Source organism: Sander lucioperca, chromosome 11 (assembly GCF_008315115.2).
Source record: "Sander lucioperca isolate FBNREF2018 chromosome 11, SLUC_FBN_1.2, whole genome shotgun sequence".
Lineage (NCBI taxonomy): Eukaryota > Metazoa > Chordata > Actinopteri > Perciformes > Percidae > Sander > Sander lucioperca.
Window position 1 is genome coordinate 5,184,186 of NC_050183.1, and position 19,846 is coordinate 5,204,031.

General features: G+C 37.0%; 1 protein-coding gene across 1 annotated transcript; it reads right to left on the reverse strand.

The window, feature by feature from the left end:
- Nucleotides 1–718: 718 nt before the first annotated feature.
- Nucleotides 719–19,369, reverse strand: LOC116055182 (atrial natriuretic peptide receptor 2-like). The gene is made up of 23 exons (XM_031306984.2): nucleotides 19,229–19,369; nucleotides 18,545–18,635; nucleotides 18,087–18,219; nucleotides 17,482–17,605; nucleotides 16,737–16,841; nucleotides 16,177–16,279; nucleotides 12,819–12,964; nucleotides 11,814–11,886; nucleotides 11,291–11,432; nucleotides 8,465–8,551; nucleotides 8,221–8,364; nucleotides 7,241–7,362; nucleotides 6,844–6,988; nucleotides 6,567–6,615; nucleotides 6,375–6,482; nucleotides 6,123–6,242; nucleotides 5,813–5,906; nucleotides 5,276–5,363; nucleotides 4,993–5,132; nucleotides 4,560–4,712; nucleotides 3,596–3,694; nucleotides 2,891–2,982; nucleotides 719–1,194 (listed from the first exon to the last, which is right to left on the reverse strand). Exons 1-23 carry the CDS (start codon nucleotides 19,271–19,273, stop codon nucleotides 1,087–1,089), a joined length of 2,511 nt encoding a protein of 836 aa, XP_031162844.1. The 5' UTR covers nucleotides 19,274–19,369; the 3' UTR covers nucleotides 719–1,086.
- Between the last annotated feature and the right edge of the window lie 477 nt (nucleotides 19,370–19,846).

A 19,846-nucleotide genomic window follows, 5' to 3' on the forward strand; every position in this document is an offset into this window, starting at 1 on the left:
GTACATTCTTATTTTACAAAAGTAAAATTGTTGTTAGTAATAGTAGTTCAGTTGGCCAAGTGTTTTTTATCAAATATATTCTGCATCAAAGAGGCAGACTACAAAATAGAAGTTTTATTGTAAGTAAACAAAAATCAATAAAGACATTGTTTAAAAAAAAGGAAAAAAAGGCAAACTAGGAAACTAAGAATTTACCTTTTTCTCACCAGACACTTGATACATGTAAACTAATAGCATTAAGCTAGCTCAGTTTTTTTTCCAAAGAAGCAATATGAGCAATACTGGGGCCCTAATTGTCAAAAAGAAATAATTGAAAAGGCCATTATGAAGTTTATTAATAACACATGTGCTTGTCCTGTGCAAAAGGCCTATTCAGATGCTAGTTCTTAGTTAAAATGTAAGAATTCAAATGGGGTTAATCTAAGTTCTTTGCTAAGTTTTATTTATTTATTGTAAGAGAGGGTTTTCTTAATTTTCAGGCAGTGAATATCTCCCTTACCTTTAATTTATAAAAAAAAAATACAATACAAATTAAGATATATATATATATATATATATATATATATATATATATATATATATATATCTTAATTTGTATTGTATTTTTTTTTTTCAGGCAGTGAATATCTCCCTTACCTTTAATTTATAAAAAAAAAAAAATACAATACAAATTAAGATATATATATATATGAGAGAAAAATAATTATAATTATCTCAACTCTGGCATGTTTCTCTGCATATTTTTTACACTCTTCCCAACAAGTGGAAAAAAATAAAACATGACTATATTCTGCACCTCCTTGTAGATACTGTGCATTTCAAATTATTATTAGAGTGCTTGTCTTCATCACTTCTGGTCACAACAATTGCACTATGCTAATGACAAACAATTCTGAACACTTGACTGGTAACTTCTATCAGGTTTACAGTGCAGTATGACCTTTAAATTCATGATCAACTAGAAGTTCATCCTATCATTGTATACATTTAACTGCAATATTGCTCACTGGACACAATTCAATTGCACAACACAAAACATGACCAGTTTTCATACAGTAATTGTCGCTTTTTAGGCTCTACCCAGATCTAGTCACTCACTGGCACTGGGAGTCTGGATTCAGTTGTTCTGAGCAATGGATCTGAGTAATCGCCTCTCTTTGCATCAAGCCACCATGTTGTCATCTCTCCTTTTCCCTGTTGTAGAAAAATGAGAGTCAGAGTGGACGTGAGAGATAAGAGAGTCATATTGCAAAGCATGTGTCCCTTTGAATTTTAAATTAAGCCATTATGGTTTGATGGGGGGCAGAAAGCAGCAGCTGAGGCCACCTCTCAGCAAGACATCACAAGTGTCAGCCGCCCTGTCCGCTGGGACTGAGAAACCCCTCCCCCATAATCACACCGGCTGGCACCACCCAAAAAGAGGTCTTAGGTTACAATGTGAATAGAAGCCAGTAGAACTCGATGATACTATACTGAAAAAAGGCGCTAATTCCAGACACACCCAATTTTTTTTCCCTTAGAGGAAAGTTTTGAATTTCCTCTGATCTTTTTCAAAGTTGGTGAACCAGCTTGTGTGCGATTATGTTTATCGTTGCATCTAATAGGCTTTTAAAAAGAAAAGGTAACCTCCACAACAGCATATACCAAAGAAGGTAGAAATAGTATATGCAAGAAAGCTTATCATCCTAGTTAGGTCTTATCCAAGAGAGGCTGTGGATGTACACTCAGTTGCCTGTTGTAATGAGGAAATGATTATATATAAATATATAAAGTTTGAATATATTGAATGAAAGTCTGAATATTTTGAATTAATCTTGAATATATTGAATGGAAGTCTGAATATATTGAATGAACCTTAAATATATTGAATGGAAGTCTGAATATATTGAATGAATGTCTGAATATCACATTACATTTAGCTGACGCTTTTATCCAAAGTGACTTACAATTGCTATATATATATATATATATATATATATATATATATATATATATATATATATATATATATATATATATATATATCAGAGGTTGCACACCTCTGGAGCAACTAGGGGTTAAGTGTCTTGCTCAGGAACACTTCAGTTGCTGTATCACAGTGGGAATCAAACCTGGGTCTCCCTCACCACAGGCATATGTCATATCCACTGCGCCATCACCTATTGAATGAAAGTCCGAATATGTTGAATGAAAGTCTAAATATTTTGAATGAAAGTCTGAATATATTAAATGAAAGTCCGAATATATTGAATGAAAGTCCGAATATATATTGAATGAAAGTCTGATTATATATTGAATGAAAGTCTGAATATATTGAATGAATGTCTGAATATATTGAATGAAAGTCTAAACATATTGAATGAAAGTTGAAATGGAATCTGACATCATTGTCTGCTGCCATCTTGTGTTGTTTTCGTTGTGATTAATCCTAACCGAAGTGTGACACAATGTGCGAATCAGCAAGAAATCTAGTGAAATTTTGAGCAATGAAGAGATTATTAACACACTGGCGAATGCGTGTACGGGCCAAAACACTGGTAACGGTGACCGTATCCAGTAACGTTCTCCCAATGAAGAAGTTTATTCACTTTTTCATCGTGGAAGACCGAATGAAAGGAACCTCTTTGGTCAGGTCCCTTTCATCAGGCTAACATGCCTTTCATTCAATATATTCAGACTTTCATTCAATATATTCAGACTTTCCTTCAATATATTCAAAATTAGATTAATTCAATATATTCAGACTTTCATTCAATATATTCAGACTTTCATTCAATATATTTAGAATAAGATTCCTTCAATATATTCAAACTTCACATATGTATAATCATTTCCTAAATGGCATGCCATAATATATACTGTATATATATACATATTAATATAATGTTACCTTCACAATAAGTGTCCCTCTGCATGTCAGAACGTAACCTCTGAGTGTGTGAAGCAGGTCAGCTGTGGCACCACTCACCTGGATCTTCAGAGCTATGGACATGATTATAAAGAAACACACAGCATGTAATATTGCATAGTAATATGAATAATGCATGCCTGAAATGTATTGTAGCCATTTTTTGTATGATCATTGTGCATCATTGTGTGCAAAATGTACTGCATGTTTTTGATCATGTTATTCTTTTGTTTTTAAAACTTTTATGAATCAACATCGTTAGTATGAAACAATTTGCTAAACAGCCAGTTAAAAATGTTACAATTAATCCCAAATTGGAGCGGTTGACCTTATAGTATGAAACAGCTCTATTAAAATGAATGTGTTGTAAAGTGAAAAATAAAATGTGCAATTTGTGTTTTTATTATCTTATATAAATACTTTTCAGTGAATATTAGATTTTGTGTCAATATTATAGTCACTAAATACGGATTTCATACAATATAGTACCTCCTATGTTAACGCGTGCAAGTCATATACTAAAAAAATGTAGTGCTGTACTGAGTGGCATACATATATTACAAACAACTACAAGTTGGTGTGAGATCTGTGAGGCATGTTTGTAATAATGTAAGACAAACTGCACAGACCAAGTATGTAATTTGCACATTATTCAACATAAAGGCAGTGTATCTAATTCTTAATTACCTTCACTTGTTGATTCCATGCGTGATGCCGTGTTGACAGTGTCCCCAAACAGGCAGTAGCGAGGCATTTTGGTGCCAACCACACCGGCCACAACAGGACCTGGCAGAATAAAACAGCAGTAATTGTACTGGGAGGATAGTATTCAATACATGACACTGCTGAATCTGAATTTGTTATATCAAGGGGGCATACCCTAAATCGGTGAGTTAAACATGTATATATATAAAGGAGTCAAAACATGAACAACCTGCTCTAAAAGCCCATACCAGAGAACTAAAACTGTAATGTTAACACTTTAAATATGGAGAAATTAAAAAATGACAGTAGTAGGAGCATACAGGACGGTTTGCTGGTGACAAAGAAACATTATGAAAGGTCGTCAGCAATCCATGACCCACGATGATGGTTCAAGTCTGGTAAAAGGGTTAAAAAATATTTTCTAGTTACAGGCATGTGTTGCTACAGAATGATAATGAATGTATTATATTGGTTTGTACAGACTTGAACGAACATTCCTCTAAATTTCTTACTTTATCTATCTAAATACATTCATTCATCATTTATGTTGTTACACTTTGGAAATGCAGTGAGATTGATGGATGTGTCAGCGTTGAGAAGAATGGAAAATTATCACAAAAATTATGCTTTATTCATTATCCTTTTTTAAATGACCATATGTGAAATACCTTATCGGAATGAATATCTTTGCCTATGAAATAATACACCTTTTTAGAGTTAAATTTCTTATTTTAGTTTTACATTTACATTTAATTATGTTTAGCTTCTCTTATATGCAAACAGGTTGTTTAAGTTTACTCTCACGTTCTGCAACCTTTGACCATTGTTGAACTGTGAATGTGTCCTCTGAAAGTCATCTGCTATATATTAACCTTTGGGAAAAGCACAGCACTGGTCGAATAAACTGAAAAACTGATGCTCGATACAGGTGAGATGTCCACACTACCTGAGTGAATGCCGGCGCGTATCTTCAGCTGTGTGTTGGGTTTGTGAGGGATCTTGAAAGTGTGACAGACACTGACTAGATCAAGAGCCATGCTGGCTATCTCTCCAGCATGATTGATGCCATTTTCTTGAGGGACCCCAGAGACCACCATGTCTGGAAAGTGAGCCAGTATTTCATGACAAGAGACAAAGAAAGAGATGCACTAATGATAACATTTCAAAACACAGACACTCTTTAGATGGTAAATCAGTGGTTGTTTTTGCCTTTTAAATCATCAATTTCAGTTGTGTATCTGACTCTCAACACATTGCCGTCCTTATTTTCAAGCTGAGATAGATTTAAAAATGCATATATTTTAAAGGTAGTGCTTTATCAAAAATGATTCATCACTTTTTGTTAGTAGTTCAAAAATCACTTTATCATTCTTACTTACAAGCATCGCCTATTGTCTCCACTTTGTAGACGTCGTAAATGTCAATAATGTCATCAAAGGTGGTGTAGAGCTGATTGAGGAAGTCTACGACCTGGTGGGGAGTGCTGGCACCAGACAGCTGAGTAAAGCCGACAATATCGCTGTCACAGGGGAGTAATACAGTGTTAGTCATCTCTAGTTCTATTTCTATATGTATATAACCAAACAATTGTACAGAGGGAAAAAAATAACTAATCAATATAAATGTATCCATGTTTATGAACTTGCTTTACAGAACACAAACCTGAAGTAGACAGTGGCATTGGAGTAGCTCTGAGCCTCTGATGTTCGACCTTGACGAAGGTCATCAGCCACCGGTTTTGGTAACATACCTGCAATGGGATTTCATGACTTTAAATAATATGCCCCTAGTCTTTGGGGGGATGGAGAGGAATGATGAAGGTACCACTAGATGGCAGTGAGCGCATTTGACAGTGTCCTTTAATACTTCAAGATTTACACTTCAATTTTAATTAACTCATAAGAATGATCAACTAACAGTAACAACTCGGCCTTAGGCAACTTGCCATATGCTGCACTACCACATGCACATATTGTAAATAATAAATGTATATGTGTTTATTTTATAGTTTACTGTTTATCACCCTTAACATAATGAACTACAAATCCAGTCCTGCTTGTACTATCAGTGTTATCTCTGCAATGTCACCCAGACAAATAATTAAAATCTGTACTTGGTCAATATCATGATTCTGCTTTGGATTAATCATTAGAGACATGCAACTATTTCCCATCACTCCACACCGTTATCCTGACTTACTGTATAACAGCAGATCCGTCTTCTGTTTCTCTTGAAGAAGGTCCTGTGTTCTCTCCGCAACTATAGCCTCCAGATGTTTGCTGTACTTCTCCATCTGCAGTTAAACAAACGTTTGTGTCTGAAACTCAAAACAATCCAGATGGCACAAATAGGATTTTCATTTTTTTCTTAGCCTTTGTCTTTGAAGTACTACCGTTTGGGAATTCGAATCAAAATAATGTCACATTATATTTGGTATATTTCTTGTACTATTCATGGTAGATGTAATGTATACTATGTAGCTTTACACCATATTTCAGTGTGTTATTACCAGGTTCATCATCATGTCCACAGGGCTGACTTTGTGTGGGTTCATTTTGTCGAGCATCTTCTTCACCTGCTCAAACGTGGGCCTAATGGTGACGTTATGACACCAGCACTTCTTAATAAGCTGCTCAAGGGTTCCAGAGAAGAGAGCGACATCTTATTGTCTTAATATGTGTATACAGTAAGATGCCTATGACATGTAATACTAATATAAAAATGTGTTAATTAATTTTCATAATTTGCACATGAAACAGACCTCACAGTAGTCTGCTTGACTGGGACAGTCAGTATCTGCCTTCCCTGCTTTGACTTCAGGCAGAGGGGGGCGCCACACGATATCCATCCTCACTCCCTCAGCCTGGTCCTGTTAGAAAGGACTGCTGGTTACAAAGCTAAGATCAAAAGGAAGCCGAAGGTTGTAATCTACAGAGAAGGCTGTCATACTCACTAAAAGGAGGTCAGAGCGAGTTGCAATCTCAACCAAAATAATGGAGTAGCTGAGGAGAGGAGGCAAACGTAGAAAAATTATATTATTTTCATGTATTTTCCAGTGCAAATATTCAACATTCAACACTTTTCATTTATATATATGAAGATGGTTGCCTGTGTCCACCTCCACCTAACACAATTTCTACATCTTTGATTTGTATCAAATGTTCATGTGCGATCCAAAATGAACTGCTTTAACTACAATTAACTGCTTATACTGTGACACTCAAACACACCTGTAGACATCAGCTGCTGCCGTCATGTTGGAGCTGCTTCCCAGCAGGACCTCTGGGGCACAGTATACACGATTTACATCCCCACAATTGAAGCCATTACTGACGGTCTCAAAGTCCTCCCTTCTGTAGGCTGTGAGTCCGAAATCTGAAGCCCAACACAGAAAAATATAGAGTACAGTGAGGCAGGATGTTGTTTTTCACTTTGCCTTGATAATAACATTGCTGCTGGTGTAGGATGTGGCTAAGTAGTACAATGATTCCCATAAGGAGATGTTTCTGTTCAAACTGTGTATGTTGAGTGACCTATTACAGATGTGTGATTGCTGAAAACAGAATATAAAAAAGACCAAAATGCTTTCACGCTGCAGACTCAAGTTGTGTTTGAGAATTGTTTTACCTGAGATTTTGCACACCCAGCGGTCATCAATAACACAGTTTCTGGAGTGAAGTCTCCCATGAAACATCTTGTGCTGGTGGAGGTAAGACATCCCGCGGGCAATGTCAGTGGCAAAGGACAGTCTGCATGGGAGAAGAAACACTGTTTGTGTGTACAACGCATTTGTTTTCAATCAAAGGTAAAAGTCAGGGAAAATATGTAAAATGTTGAGTCTATGGATGGAGCTCTTCCTCATTGCTCATCTGAGGTATTGACACTATCATCTGACATTCCCTGCTAAAGTTGTACACAGCAAAATACATTTAGTATTTAATCACATCATGATGACATCTGTGGGTCAGTTATCTGTGAAATAAAAAAACGCACACCACAAAATCCCTCATCTATTTAACTGCAAGCACTGACTTCATGATGATCTTCAGCCCCTATGTGTGAGTATAAACTGTACAAAAAACTAAAATATATTATTATTACTCATGCATTAATGTAAAAGAAGGATTTTACTGCTATAGTGAGAAATACCATCACAGAGCTTAAAGTGACACCTTCACAATGCTAGTTTTGTCCAACCAATAATACAAAATTCTAAATGATTAAAAATAAATTTAATTTATTAAAATGAAAAGCTGAAAGCTGAAACCATGAAATGCTTTGCATGAAAAATGACTAATCATTTCAGCTGTACTTGCATATACTGTTGGGTAGTTTAATTTATAAGAAAACATCCTATTTCATAAGGTCTTCATATGTTTTGTATGCAAAAATCTAAATTTGTAAAGTAACTAGTAACTAAAGCTAAAACAAAACACTCAAGTAAAGTACCTTAAATGTGTACTTAAGTATAGTAGTTGAGTAAATGTACTTAGTTACATTCCACCATTACTGCTATTACTACTTAAGGAATGAGAAGATGGGCAAATGGTAAACATGTAAAAAAAAAAAAAAAAAAAAAACTGAAGCTGTATGTAATATGTTCTCACCTGAAGCCCCAGTTGATGGGGATGTCGTCATTCAGCAGGACATCAGACAGACTTCCTTTGGGGCAGTGCTCTGTGATGATGCTGACATAGGGGACCTCGATGGAACCACCAATGAATTTACATAGATTGGGGTGGTCCAGTTGCCTAGACAATGTGATAAATGACATGAGCTGCAGGGATTTGAGAAACCTTATTATGTTAGTAAAATTATTTTTTTTATCTTCCACTGCAGGATTTCCCTCACCTAACTTCTTTCACCTCTTTTCTGATGGTTTTAGAGAGTGTGAAATGTTTATTCTGGATGTGCTTCACTGCCACCGTCCTCCCATCACTGCAAGACAGTTCAAATTAAGTCAGCTTAAATACCTAAATAAAGAATATGGAAGACATTCTCAGCAGAATTCATCATTTTATATTTGTGACATGCAGAGGAACCAGTAATAAAAGTTTTGTCAAGAGCACATTAACTTTATCTACTGACCTTTAAAGTAATATTTTTCTACATTAATTTTATTTATTTCACTCATTTAATGAAAGTAAACTGACAATTAACAAAAACAAAAGTTTTACTTTACATTGCATTATATTACTTAAATCAATACTTTATTACTACTATAATAAAGTAACTCTTCTCCATCTTCTCTAACCTCCTTGAACCCCTCCAGTCCTCCTCCTCCTTCCTCCCTTCTACCAAACTACTTTGTCAAGTACTTTATAAAAAGATAGCCGGCATATGCTCTTCATTCTCCACCCCACCTTCATCAAACACATCTTCATCCATTACTCTATTCTCTTTCACCCCCTATCTCCCAATCAAGTTCTTACCCTGATAACCTCTGCCCGCCCAACTACCTGCCCCCTTGACCCTATACCTTCTCACGTTCTCAACTTCTCCAGTCTATTGCTTCCTACCTTCTTCTTTTTCTCAAACATCTCATTAACACCTCATTGTCAACTGGCTGTTTCCCTAACTCTCTCCAAAAAGCAAGAGTGACCCCTCACCTTAAGGAACCCACCCGAGCGTGCTATCTTCAATCAACTCTCTTCCTATCTTCACCAGAACAACCTTCTTGATCTCTAACAGTCTGGTTTCAATGCAGGCCACTCAACTAAAACTGCCCTCCTTTCTGTCACTGGAGGACATACACTGCTAGAGCAGCCTCTCTCTCCTCTGTGGGCATCCTTCTGGACCGTACTGCTGTCTTTGACACAGTGAATCACCAGATCCTTATTTCCTCTCTTCAGGATCTAGGTGTCTCAGGCTCTGCATTCTCTTCGCTCACATCTTACCTCAAAGACAGCACCTACTGGGTAACTTGGAGAGGATTTATTTATTTCTAATTATTTCAGGTTCATTTATCAGGGACAATGCACACTAATAATACATAAAAGTAAAATGTGCCAACATTAGCCTGGAGGCTTTTTTACATCAGCTGTCCCTGGACTGGTGGTAAGAGGTCACCCTGTACCTAACTTTTAGTCTGTGTCAGAACATTGTCCTCTCACAACTGGGGTCCCTCAAGGTTCCATCATGGGTCCCCTCCTCTTTTCGCTGTTAACCAACTACTCTGTGGCAGTCCCCGCCCAGACTGCTAGGAACCTAGGTGTGACACTCAACGACCAACCCTCCCTTATTGCCAACATTGCTGCAACAACCTGATCATGTAGATACATGCTGCACAACATCAGAAGGATATGTCTAGTCTGGCTATCACCAGACCAAGCTCAATCTTTTAAGATTGAACACTGCAGGGCGAAATCAAATCGCCAGCAGATCGGGCTGGGTTTTACCTAGTCTAGGATATGTCTCCTTCTAACCCAGAATGTGGCTCGGGTTCTGGTTCAGGCTCCTGTCATCTCACATCTATACTATTGCAACTCCCACCTGGCTGGTCTTCCTGCAAGTGCCATCTGACCTCTGCAGCTCATCCAGAATGCAGCAGCTTGACTGGTCTTCAACCTATCTAAGGTCTCTCACACTACACTGCTTCTCCGCACTCGTCACTGGTTACCTGTTGCTGCCCGCATCCACTTTAAGACACTAGTACTTGCGTACCGTGCTGCGAATGGATCCGGCCCAGCTTACACCCAGGACATAAACCCTACACCCCAGCCCGTCCACTCCGCTCTGCATCAGCCAATCCGCTTGCTGCTTCCTCACTGAAAGTGACACCTAATCATTCAACGAAATCCAGACTGTTGTCCTGGCTTGTAAGTGGTGGAACGAGCTCCCCATTGACATCAGGATAGCTGAAAGTCAACACATCTTCCAGGCTAAAAACACATCTCGTCTGACTGCACCTTGATCAAGAAGATGATGGTTATAAAAATAATAATAATAAATAACATACAAATGCAAATATGCACTTACATGTTGCACTTACATGTGGCACTTTGTAATTTGGCTTATTTGAAGCTAATGTATTTCTATGTGATTCTTGCTGTTCTGAGTTTGTACCTTCATGGTTGAATGCACTTATTGGAAGTTGCTTTGGATAAAAGTGTCAGCTAAATAAAATGTAATGTAAAAAAATGTAATGTATATTGTACTTTTATATATTGTATTATACGCTATGTCATAGTATTCTCTTTAATTTTATTATAAAGCCTGTACTTTTTCAGTATTGTATTATTATTGTATAGTGTGTGCTATTACATATAGGCCTACTGCACATATACAGTATTTATAGTGTATGATATACCTTTGTATGTTATTATTATGTATATTGTACTTATTATTCATACCTATACCAATATACTTATACCATAGTTCACACATCATGGCTTCTGGAGTTGCACTACTGGCCTTCGCACAAATATTTGCACAATTCATGTATGTAGTCTAAGGTATTGTTTTGTATACATCCTTTTAATGTCATCTCTATAATTTCTTTTATTTCTCTTTTTTACACTGCTACTAACTTTACAGTGCTGATCCAAACAGTATTGTCCATATTTTATTGATCCACACAGCAAAAGAGCAAAAGAGTAAAAGAGTTTTTAAAAAGTTAGGTGGTATGTCTTTACTTTTTCATGTGCATTTATATAAACTAATAATAATGTTTCTCACTAGATGCCTGGCTGAATGAAGCCTTGTTTAAAGGAGGAGTTGAATCCGGTACACACAGTCACATCAGTAGTTCGACTGATGTTGGAGTTACTCTTGGCTTGCTGCAGGCTCATGTTGCTGCCGAGGTCCATGCACACTCTTCCTGCATACACCAGACAGTTAGATACTCAGGGTCAGTTTACTGTTCATTCAAGAATAGTTTGGAGAAATTCTACTGCTGAGTTGTAAAAGTAATACAATTCAATCATGACTGTGTTTTTTGTATTGTTAAAATGCTTTTATTAGAGGATAAAATATCCTTTAGGCCCGACCCACTCTTACTTACATTAACATTTAATTTGAGAATGTAATTCACTCAATAGCAACAGATATAACAGATAACATATCAATTATACTCTGGTCACTTTAAAGTAAAATGAAAATGATCCATTCCTTAAGTACACTACTAAAGTCTTTTATGTAAGCAAAGTTTTCTGTATGTGTGAACAGTATCTTTTAACAACTTGAGCGTGAGACATTTTACCAAATATTATGCTCTTGTAGTTGATGATCCAGCTTTCATCCCAAAGCATCCTCTGTTTCTGGTACTGGAGCCACTGCAGGGAGGAAATGAAGATCAACATCTGTACATGAAACATCTCGTGTGGATGTTGGCGTGATACACGCAGAAATTAATATCATTGGCGTTGTTCCAGTTTGCCGGGCACTCGTGTTCATGACAGAACCTCTTTGTCTCTGACGCATTACTAGAAGGGAACATGGGTGGGTATTCAAATAAATGAATTAACACCAAAGCCTGTGATGCTATTTACAATGGAAGCTCAAACAAAAACAAGCTTACCTTTCTTTAGCTTACAGTTTTATACGATCACTATGACAATTTTTTCAATTCTTTTAACAGCTTTTCTAAACTCTTAACATACCAACACACCTACAACACACACTTGGCAAAACAGTTCATTTCATTCTAAAAATCACACATTGAAAACTAAACTCCAACACTGATTTTCAAAATACAATAATACACTAACACAATGTACTATGGCTACCAAAACAATGCAATCATGTCTCAAAATCAAATAATTCTTCCAAAACACTAACACATGTTCTCTTCCAACAGGAACATTTAGTCAATCACTGCACAATGTCATACAAAACACTAACATCACATGGAATTGCAGAAACTACATTATTTAATATGTGTCAGGTCTGCCCTTATACAATACTGTACAGTAAATTTGAAAATGAAAGCTGCTATAATTAAGATAACAGACATTTAATTACAGAGATGCATTTGTGTATAGTGTATTATCTGATTGTCCTCTTTCCTTTTTTGATAAATGTATTACAGTAAGACACTGTGTTTGAGTTTACACTTAAAATATATGTTCTTCTAAATATTTTCAAGACATACTATTGTTGTTGTGATGGTGGTGGTGGTGTGTGTGTGTGTGTGTGTGTGTGTGTGTGTGTGTGTGTGTGTGTGTGTATGTGTGTGTGTGTGTGTGTGTGTGTTGCACAGACTGACCACCATGGTTAGGATGAAGCCGCTGCTGAAGAGAGCAACTGGAAGCCCAATGGCCACCTTGATCATGATGGACATTGGGCAGATGCCACAGTCTGCAGGACAGTTCAGACAGCTCTCCTCTGGCTCGCAGATGTCATCCCCGCACACTGAAACAACACAATCACACATTTTATATTTCAGATTTCCATCCACTGAATTCAGTGGAGGTGGAAGTACTCATATCGTAAATGTAGCAAAACCACACTGTAAAATACTGTTACAAGTCTTGCACACAAAATCCTACTTAAGTACAAATGTATAACAGCATTAAAATGTACTTAAAGTACAAAAAAGTAAAAGTACTAATTATGCAGAATGGATCATTTCAGAATAAAGTTTTTTCCGATCGCTATGACAATTTTTTCAATACTTTTAACAACTTTCCTAAACTCTTAACACAGCACAACATCTGTCTGTGTAGGGTATACATTTAACACATTTCTTGTTTCTTTGACACAAAATGCTTACAGTTAACACAAATTTAAAATGCTTGAACTTCTTTTACGCTCAACCAAGACCAAAACAATGGATTATTACTGACCAATTTGCAAATGCTTTCACACTGTATGTCAGAACAGATAACATCGTGTTCTAAACCTAACGTATAGGCTAAAGTGAAAGTGAACAGCTGTTCACAAATAAACACAAATATACTCCCTCCATTTTATTCCATTGCTACTGAGAAACAGCTGATTGAAGCTATGCAAATAGATAAATCACAGCTGATTCCCATCTAGGAAACACTCTCAGGTGTTGAGATTCTTTCAATCGCATGACCATATGTTACTGTAGTACATACAGTAAAAGAGGACCTATTTGGGCTGATTTTGTGTGGAAAAGGAACAATAAAGATGAACACAAAGAAAGTAAGAAAAATTCCGAGAAGATGAGTACCAGGACAATTCTGTCTTCTTTTTTTCATACAGTAAACTGTACATGCTAAACTTAGCACAAAAAGTAAGGAAATTTGTGTTTGGTAGATTATTTCTCTGTGGTAACAATGCTTTTTGGCAATAAATCTTATACCGTTGGAAAGCCTGTTTAGTTCCCTTTCAAATTGTGCCCCATTTGTAAGGAACATGCATTTGTGGGATGAGCAGCAGCGCTGAGTATGTGGGTTGCATCCATGAAAAAAATCTTCTCTGCCAATACAATACAACAGCTCATTCTGCCATTGACTCGTTTGGTGTTTGGTGGATTGGTTGATTGAAGTTTAAAGAAACAAGACATATTGGCAATTTAACAATTTATTCATTTCACAAACAGGAGCCTCAGTAGCGTGTGGAAGAACCATACACAGCCACAACAGCCAGGCACCTCCTCCTCATGCTGGTCACCAGCCTGGTCATACACTGCTGTGGGATGGCATCCCATTCTTTAACCAGCATTTGTCGCAAGTCAGCCAACGTGGTTGAGTTGGTCACTCTGGCACAAACAGCACGCCCAAGCTGATCCCACAAGTGTTCAATGGGGTTGAGGTCAGGTCTGCTGGCAGGCCATTCCCTCCTCTCCACTCCCACATTCTGGAGGTAGTCTCTGATAAACCCTGCCCTGTGGGGGCGAGCATTGTCATCTTAGAGGATAGAGTTGGGTCCCAGACTGTGGAGATATGGGATTACCACTGGTTGCAGAATCTCATCTCTATATCTCTCTGCATTGAGATTGCCTCCAATGATGACAAGCCTCGTTTTTCCAGTGAGGGAGATGCCGCCCCACACCATCACACTGCCTCCACCAAAAGGTGTTACTCTATCAGTGCTTCTCCACACTTTGACCCTATGATCCAACTGCCATAGGCAGAATCTGGACTCATCACTGAACATAACATCCCTGTGTCAAGTGTCAATAGCAACAGCAAAATAACCTGTTTGGCAATGGCAAAGAAGATTTGGCAAATATTTCATGGGCGCAACCTACATACTCAGCGCTGCTGCTCATCCCACAAATGCATGTTCCTTACAAATGGGGCACCATTTGAAAGGGAACTAAACAGGCTTTCCAACGGTATAAGATTTATTGCCAAAAAGCATTGTTACCACAGAGAAATAATCTACCAAACACCAATTTCCTTACTTTTTGTGCTAAGTTTATAAAGCTACTCTGAGATGGGTCATTCATTTTTTGTATTGAATTTCTGCAGCAAAAGAAACAAAATGCATGCATTTACTAAACCCAACAAAACAAAAATGTAGAGAGGTTTCAAGAGCAACTGCAGTGTAAAACACAATCTATGATCAATACAATAACTATTGTCTATTGTATAAGGGCAGACCTGACACATAAAATAATGTAGTTTCTGTAATTCCATGTGATGTTAGTGTTTTGTATGACATTGTGCAGTGATTGACTAAATGTTCCTGTTGGAAGAGAACATGTGTTAGTGTTTTGGAATAATTATTTGATTTTGACACATGTTTGCATTGTTTTGGTGGACATAGTGTATTGTGTTAGTGAATTATTGTATTTTGAAAATTAGTTTCAGAGTTTAGTTTTCAATGTGTGATTTTGAGAATGAAATTAACTGTTTTGTCAATTGTGTGTTGTAGGTGTGTTGGTGCATTAAGAGTTTAGGAAAGTTGTTAAAAGTATTGAAGAAATTGTCATAGCGATCGGAAAAAACTGTAATTAATATTGTATTAATAGATTATAATTATTGATGAATGAATATGTACATCACTGTACTGCTGCAGCTGGTAAAGATGGAGATACTTTAAGTTATTTATATACTGTTAGGGAGCTTGTAAATTCCCCTCTGGGATCAAAAAGGTCTTCTATCTTATCTTAACCTATAATTATATATTTGTTACATTGTGTATTCTTCTGTATCTGCAAACTAACTAGTAACTAAAGTTATCAAATAAATCTGGTGGAGTCGAAGTAAATTAAAATATAATTCACACGGATGATCATGTTTTAAGGACAATTACGGATACATTAACAAAGAAATCTTTCTATAAAAGTATGCTTACGTTTTGGTTGTATTGGTTATCTAGGTTTCTTCTAGCAGGTATAAAAATATTTTTTTTATTGTAACTCATCTGATAGTGTAGCAGTTATTTTGAGATGACGGCTATTCTGCAACATCACACATAAGTTGAGCTTTTCCCTAATGTTTCTGTACAGGTTCAGTGTGCTCTTAGTCTCTTTGTCTAGTTAATAACACAACTTATTTACATAGTTTTGTATTGCTGAACACCCCCAAAAATGGTAATTTTTGTACGAATATAGAGTTATACCAGATCATGGCTGAGCAGCAGAGGCATTATTCAGCACATGCTAGGATTCAGCATATCAACAAATGGAAACATAGCAGACTGACCTTGGGCACTGACAACGAGCACTTTGGACTCCAGTGCTGCGTGCATGTGTCCTATTTTGATATGAGCAATGACTGAGGTGACTCCCACATGGATCAGCACCACCTAAAGGAGAAAACACCATAATAGAAATTATACTGTGGAATAGTTAGGTTGTACTGTATATTGCTAAGTATATCATTTAATTGAATCTGTTGTTTTGTAAGGAGATTAAACTACAAAGTGATGGTTGACCATAAAATCGCATGCATGAAAAACAGTTGTATGTATTTTCCTTCAGACAATATAGTTGAAGTTGAACAAGCCATTTGACAGACTCTTTTACCCAAAAATGTGCTGGACTGTGCTGTCAGTGATATAATGCAGTTGGTGAATAGTGAATTTTGAAATTTCCTTTTCAGAGATTTGTTTCTTTGTGTGTAAATTACAATGCATAAATTAAAATATTTGCAGGTATTAACAGGATATGCAGCTGTAAGAAATACTACAAATGTTCTCCAAACCGCAACATGTGTGAAAGATTTAACCATTCTTTTGAAGAGTTTTGTTTGTGTTGGCTCACCTTTGAAGTCCAATATTTCTGGGACATCTTGCCTGCTTTGGAGACAGTGTGAGTAACTATTTTACCATCGTCAGGAATCCATGGGCCACAGATTCCACCTTGTTTCTTCAAAGAGACAACACAATAATAGAAATTTTATACCAAAATGTGGCCTTTACACAATTCATTCATGTGTTTGTAAGTGCTGATATTTAAATAACTGTTATTAGGGTTCAACAAGTTGTGTTCTTACTCACAGAGTAGATGTGTTTCTTCTGCTCTAGAAACTTTTATTATCATAGAATTACTTGCAAAATTTTAATAATTCTAACTATAATTACATTTTAAACATCTCAATTTATTCAACACAAAAGTTGCAGCTTTACCAAGATTTCAAAGTCTTGATATCTACTTTTGTGTTGAAAGCTGAAACAGAGGGGGAAAGCCCTGTATAACGAATCCTCTGGGCCAGGTTTTTACTCTAATGACTTATACAGGACTGTGTAATTTAGCTCTAATTCTTAAAGTCAAAAAGCTTTAACAAACACTGTCGAATGGTAACTTCTCACACCATCGGTTCACAATTAATCACTCACAGACAAGCAGATTCAAAACCACAGATATTTTAAGACACCAAAATTTCTAGAGATAACTAATCTTAAAATAAACTTTGAGGTGGCTGGGTTAGCTCAGTTGGTAGAGCGGGCACACATATGTAGAGGTTTACTCCTCGACGCAGCGGAATCATCCAATGCTAAGTACCCACCATAAGACCAAGAGGACAGGAGTGGATGTTGGCGTGATACACGCAGCAATTAATATCATTGGCGTTGTTCCAGTTTGCCGGGCACTCGTGTTCATGACAGAACCTCTTTGCCTCTGACGCATTACTATAGAAGGGAACATGGGTGGGTATACAAATATATTAATTAACACAAAAACACCTTTCTTTAGCTTAAACTTGAAAATGAAAGCTGCCTTAATTAAGATGAAAGACATATTCAATAACACAGATGCATCAGTCAGGAATAGTTAATTGTGTATTTGTGCATAGTGTATTATCTGATTAATTGTCCTACTTTCTTTTTTGATAAATGTATTAAGACACTGTGTTTGAGTTTACACTCAAAATATATGTTCTTACTTCTAAATATTTCCAAGACACACTATTCCTAGTGTTGTGGTGTTGGTTGGTGTGTGTCTGTGAGTGTGTGTGTGTGTGTGTGTGTGTGTGTGTGTGTGTGTGTGTGTGTGTGTGTGTGTGTGTGAGTGTGTGTGTGTGTGTGTGTGTGTGTGTGTGTGTGTGTGTGTGTATGTGCGTGCCTGCATGGCAGACATTTAGGATGCCATGTGTTTACTTAACATACACACCTGAACTGGAAAATCTTGTTCCTGACTGCGTAATCATAGAAGGAATCTGAGGCTGTCACCGTGTATGAGACATTAAACTCTTCCCCATTGGTTACTTTCTCTGGAGGACGCTGCACCCAGGCCATTTCCAGACCTGTGACAACACACATGCCCACCTGAACATACACATTCAAACAGTGTACAAATGCGTGCAGTAAAGGATACTGTGTGTTGTATTTGCACATTATTCTGTTGAGCCCAACCTACTAAGTCATTAATACTGTACAAATGCTGTAAATGTTGTCTCCTTCCTTGTCAACCACAAGAGGAAAAGCACACACACATAAATTCCCTAAAGCAACTACAGATCAGCTGTTTTAACTGCAATGACTGCAACTTCTGTTGTGATTTGACACTATAAATAAAATTGAATTGAAATTTAATGAAACACTCAAACAAACTCCTACATAAAAACTTACCACCACAGCTAATCATGTTGTAATCATTTGGACTGTTGATTGGCCAACAGTCATACTCTGTGTTGTCCAGATCATGCCAGCAGTTTACTCCCTGCAGGCGAAGACAGGAAGCTTTTTTAAAGTAAAGGCATTTTTTTTTATGTGTGTAAACATATTTGAAAAGCTTAATACATGTAAGGTGTTTAAGTCAGAGCTTGTCATGCGAGTATGTTAATGAATTAAGTACACAACTCAACTAGCACGATGGTGAATATGTGTAAGTAGGAAACACAGTATTGTTATCTTTTAATTAAGATTGATTACAGAATGTTTTATAATCAAGGCAATCAGCCACAAAAGAAGCTGGCAAGTAACCAAGCAATACACAAACGCCACATGACCACATGCACACAGCAACACGTGTTTCTGACAAGACAACAAAAGCAAGAGGGGTACCTCAGCAATAAATGAAAATGTGAACATCACACACTCATTTTACACAATTGTTTATATACCCGCTTCTGTGTAAATACAGTCATAAGAAAATGCATCACCACTGCCCTTATTTTACATCATTGTGCAGTCTGTTAACAGGTTAACCTTAAACATCTGTAGCCTTTTAGTACACATGTCCTCTCTGGAATTAAATATGTTGTAGTTATTATATGTTACATTTATTCATCCTCTACTATGTTAAAAACTTACCAGAAAGAAACACAGGTAAAGGGATGCCGCTGTCCATAGAGCCATGAGGAGGTTTGCTGTTGTGGCCGGACCCGCTCTGAATTGACTGACTGAGTGAATGAACACATTTGTGTGTGTGTGTGTGTGTGTGTGTGTGTGTGTGTGTGTGTGTGTGTGTGTGTGTGTGTGTGTGTGTGTGTGTGGACATCTCAACACAGCTTAAGTGCACTTTTTCTTTTTTTTTTTTGTGAGGCCCACTTTGTTCCTAATTGTCCAATCAGCAGAAGAGGCTCTCCAATCACAGTTTGGCCATGTACTCGTTCACCTTCACTGTCCTACAGGTCAGAATCACCCAGAGGTCTCTACTGTTTAAGTCTTCTGCATGAACGCCATCTATACTGTCTTGAATCAGTGGTTTTTACCTAGGGAAAGTGTTTTTCTGTATGCTTGACAGTTTGACATTTTCACATTCAACCCTGGAAGACATGATTGTAGGCCCTTTAAATGGATAGTTTGATCTTTTGAAGTGGGGTTGTATGAGGTAGTTCTCCATAGTCAGCGTATTACCTACAGTAGATGGTGGTCAGCATGCCCCCAGTTTAGAGAAGCATACAGAAGTCCCAACATGGAAGCTAAGAA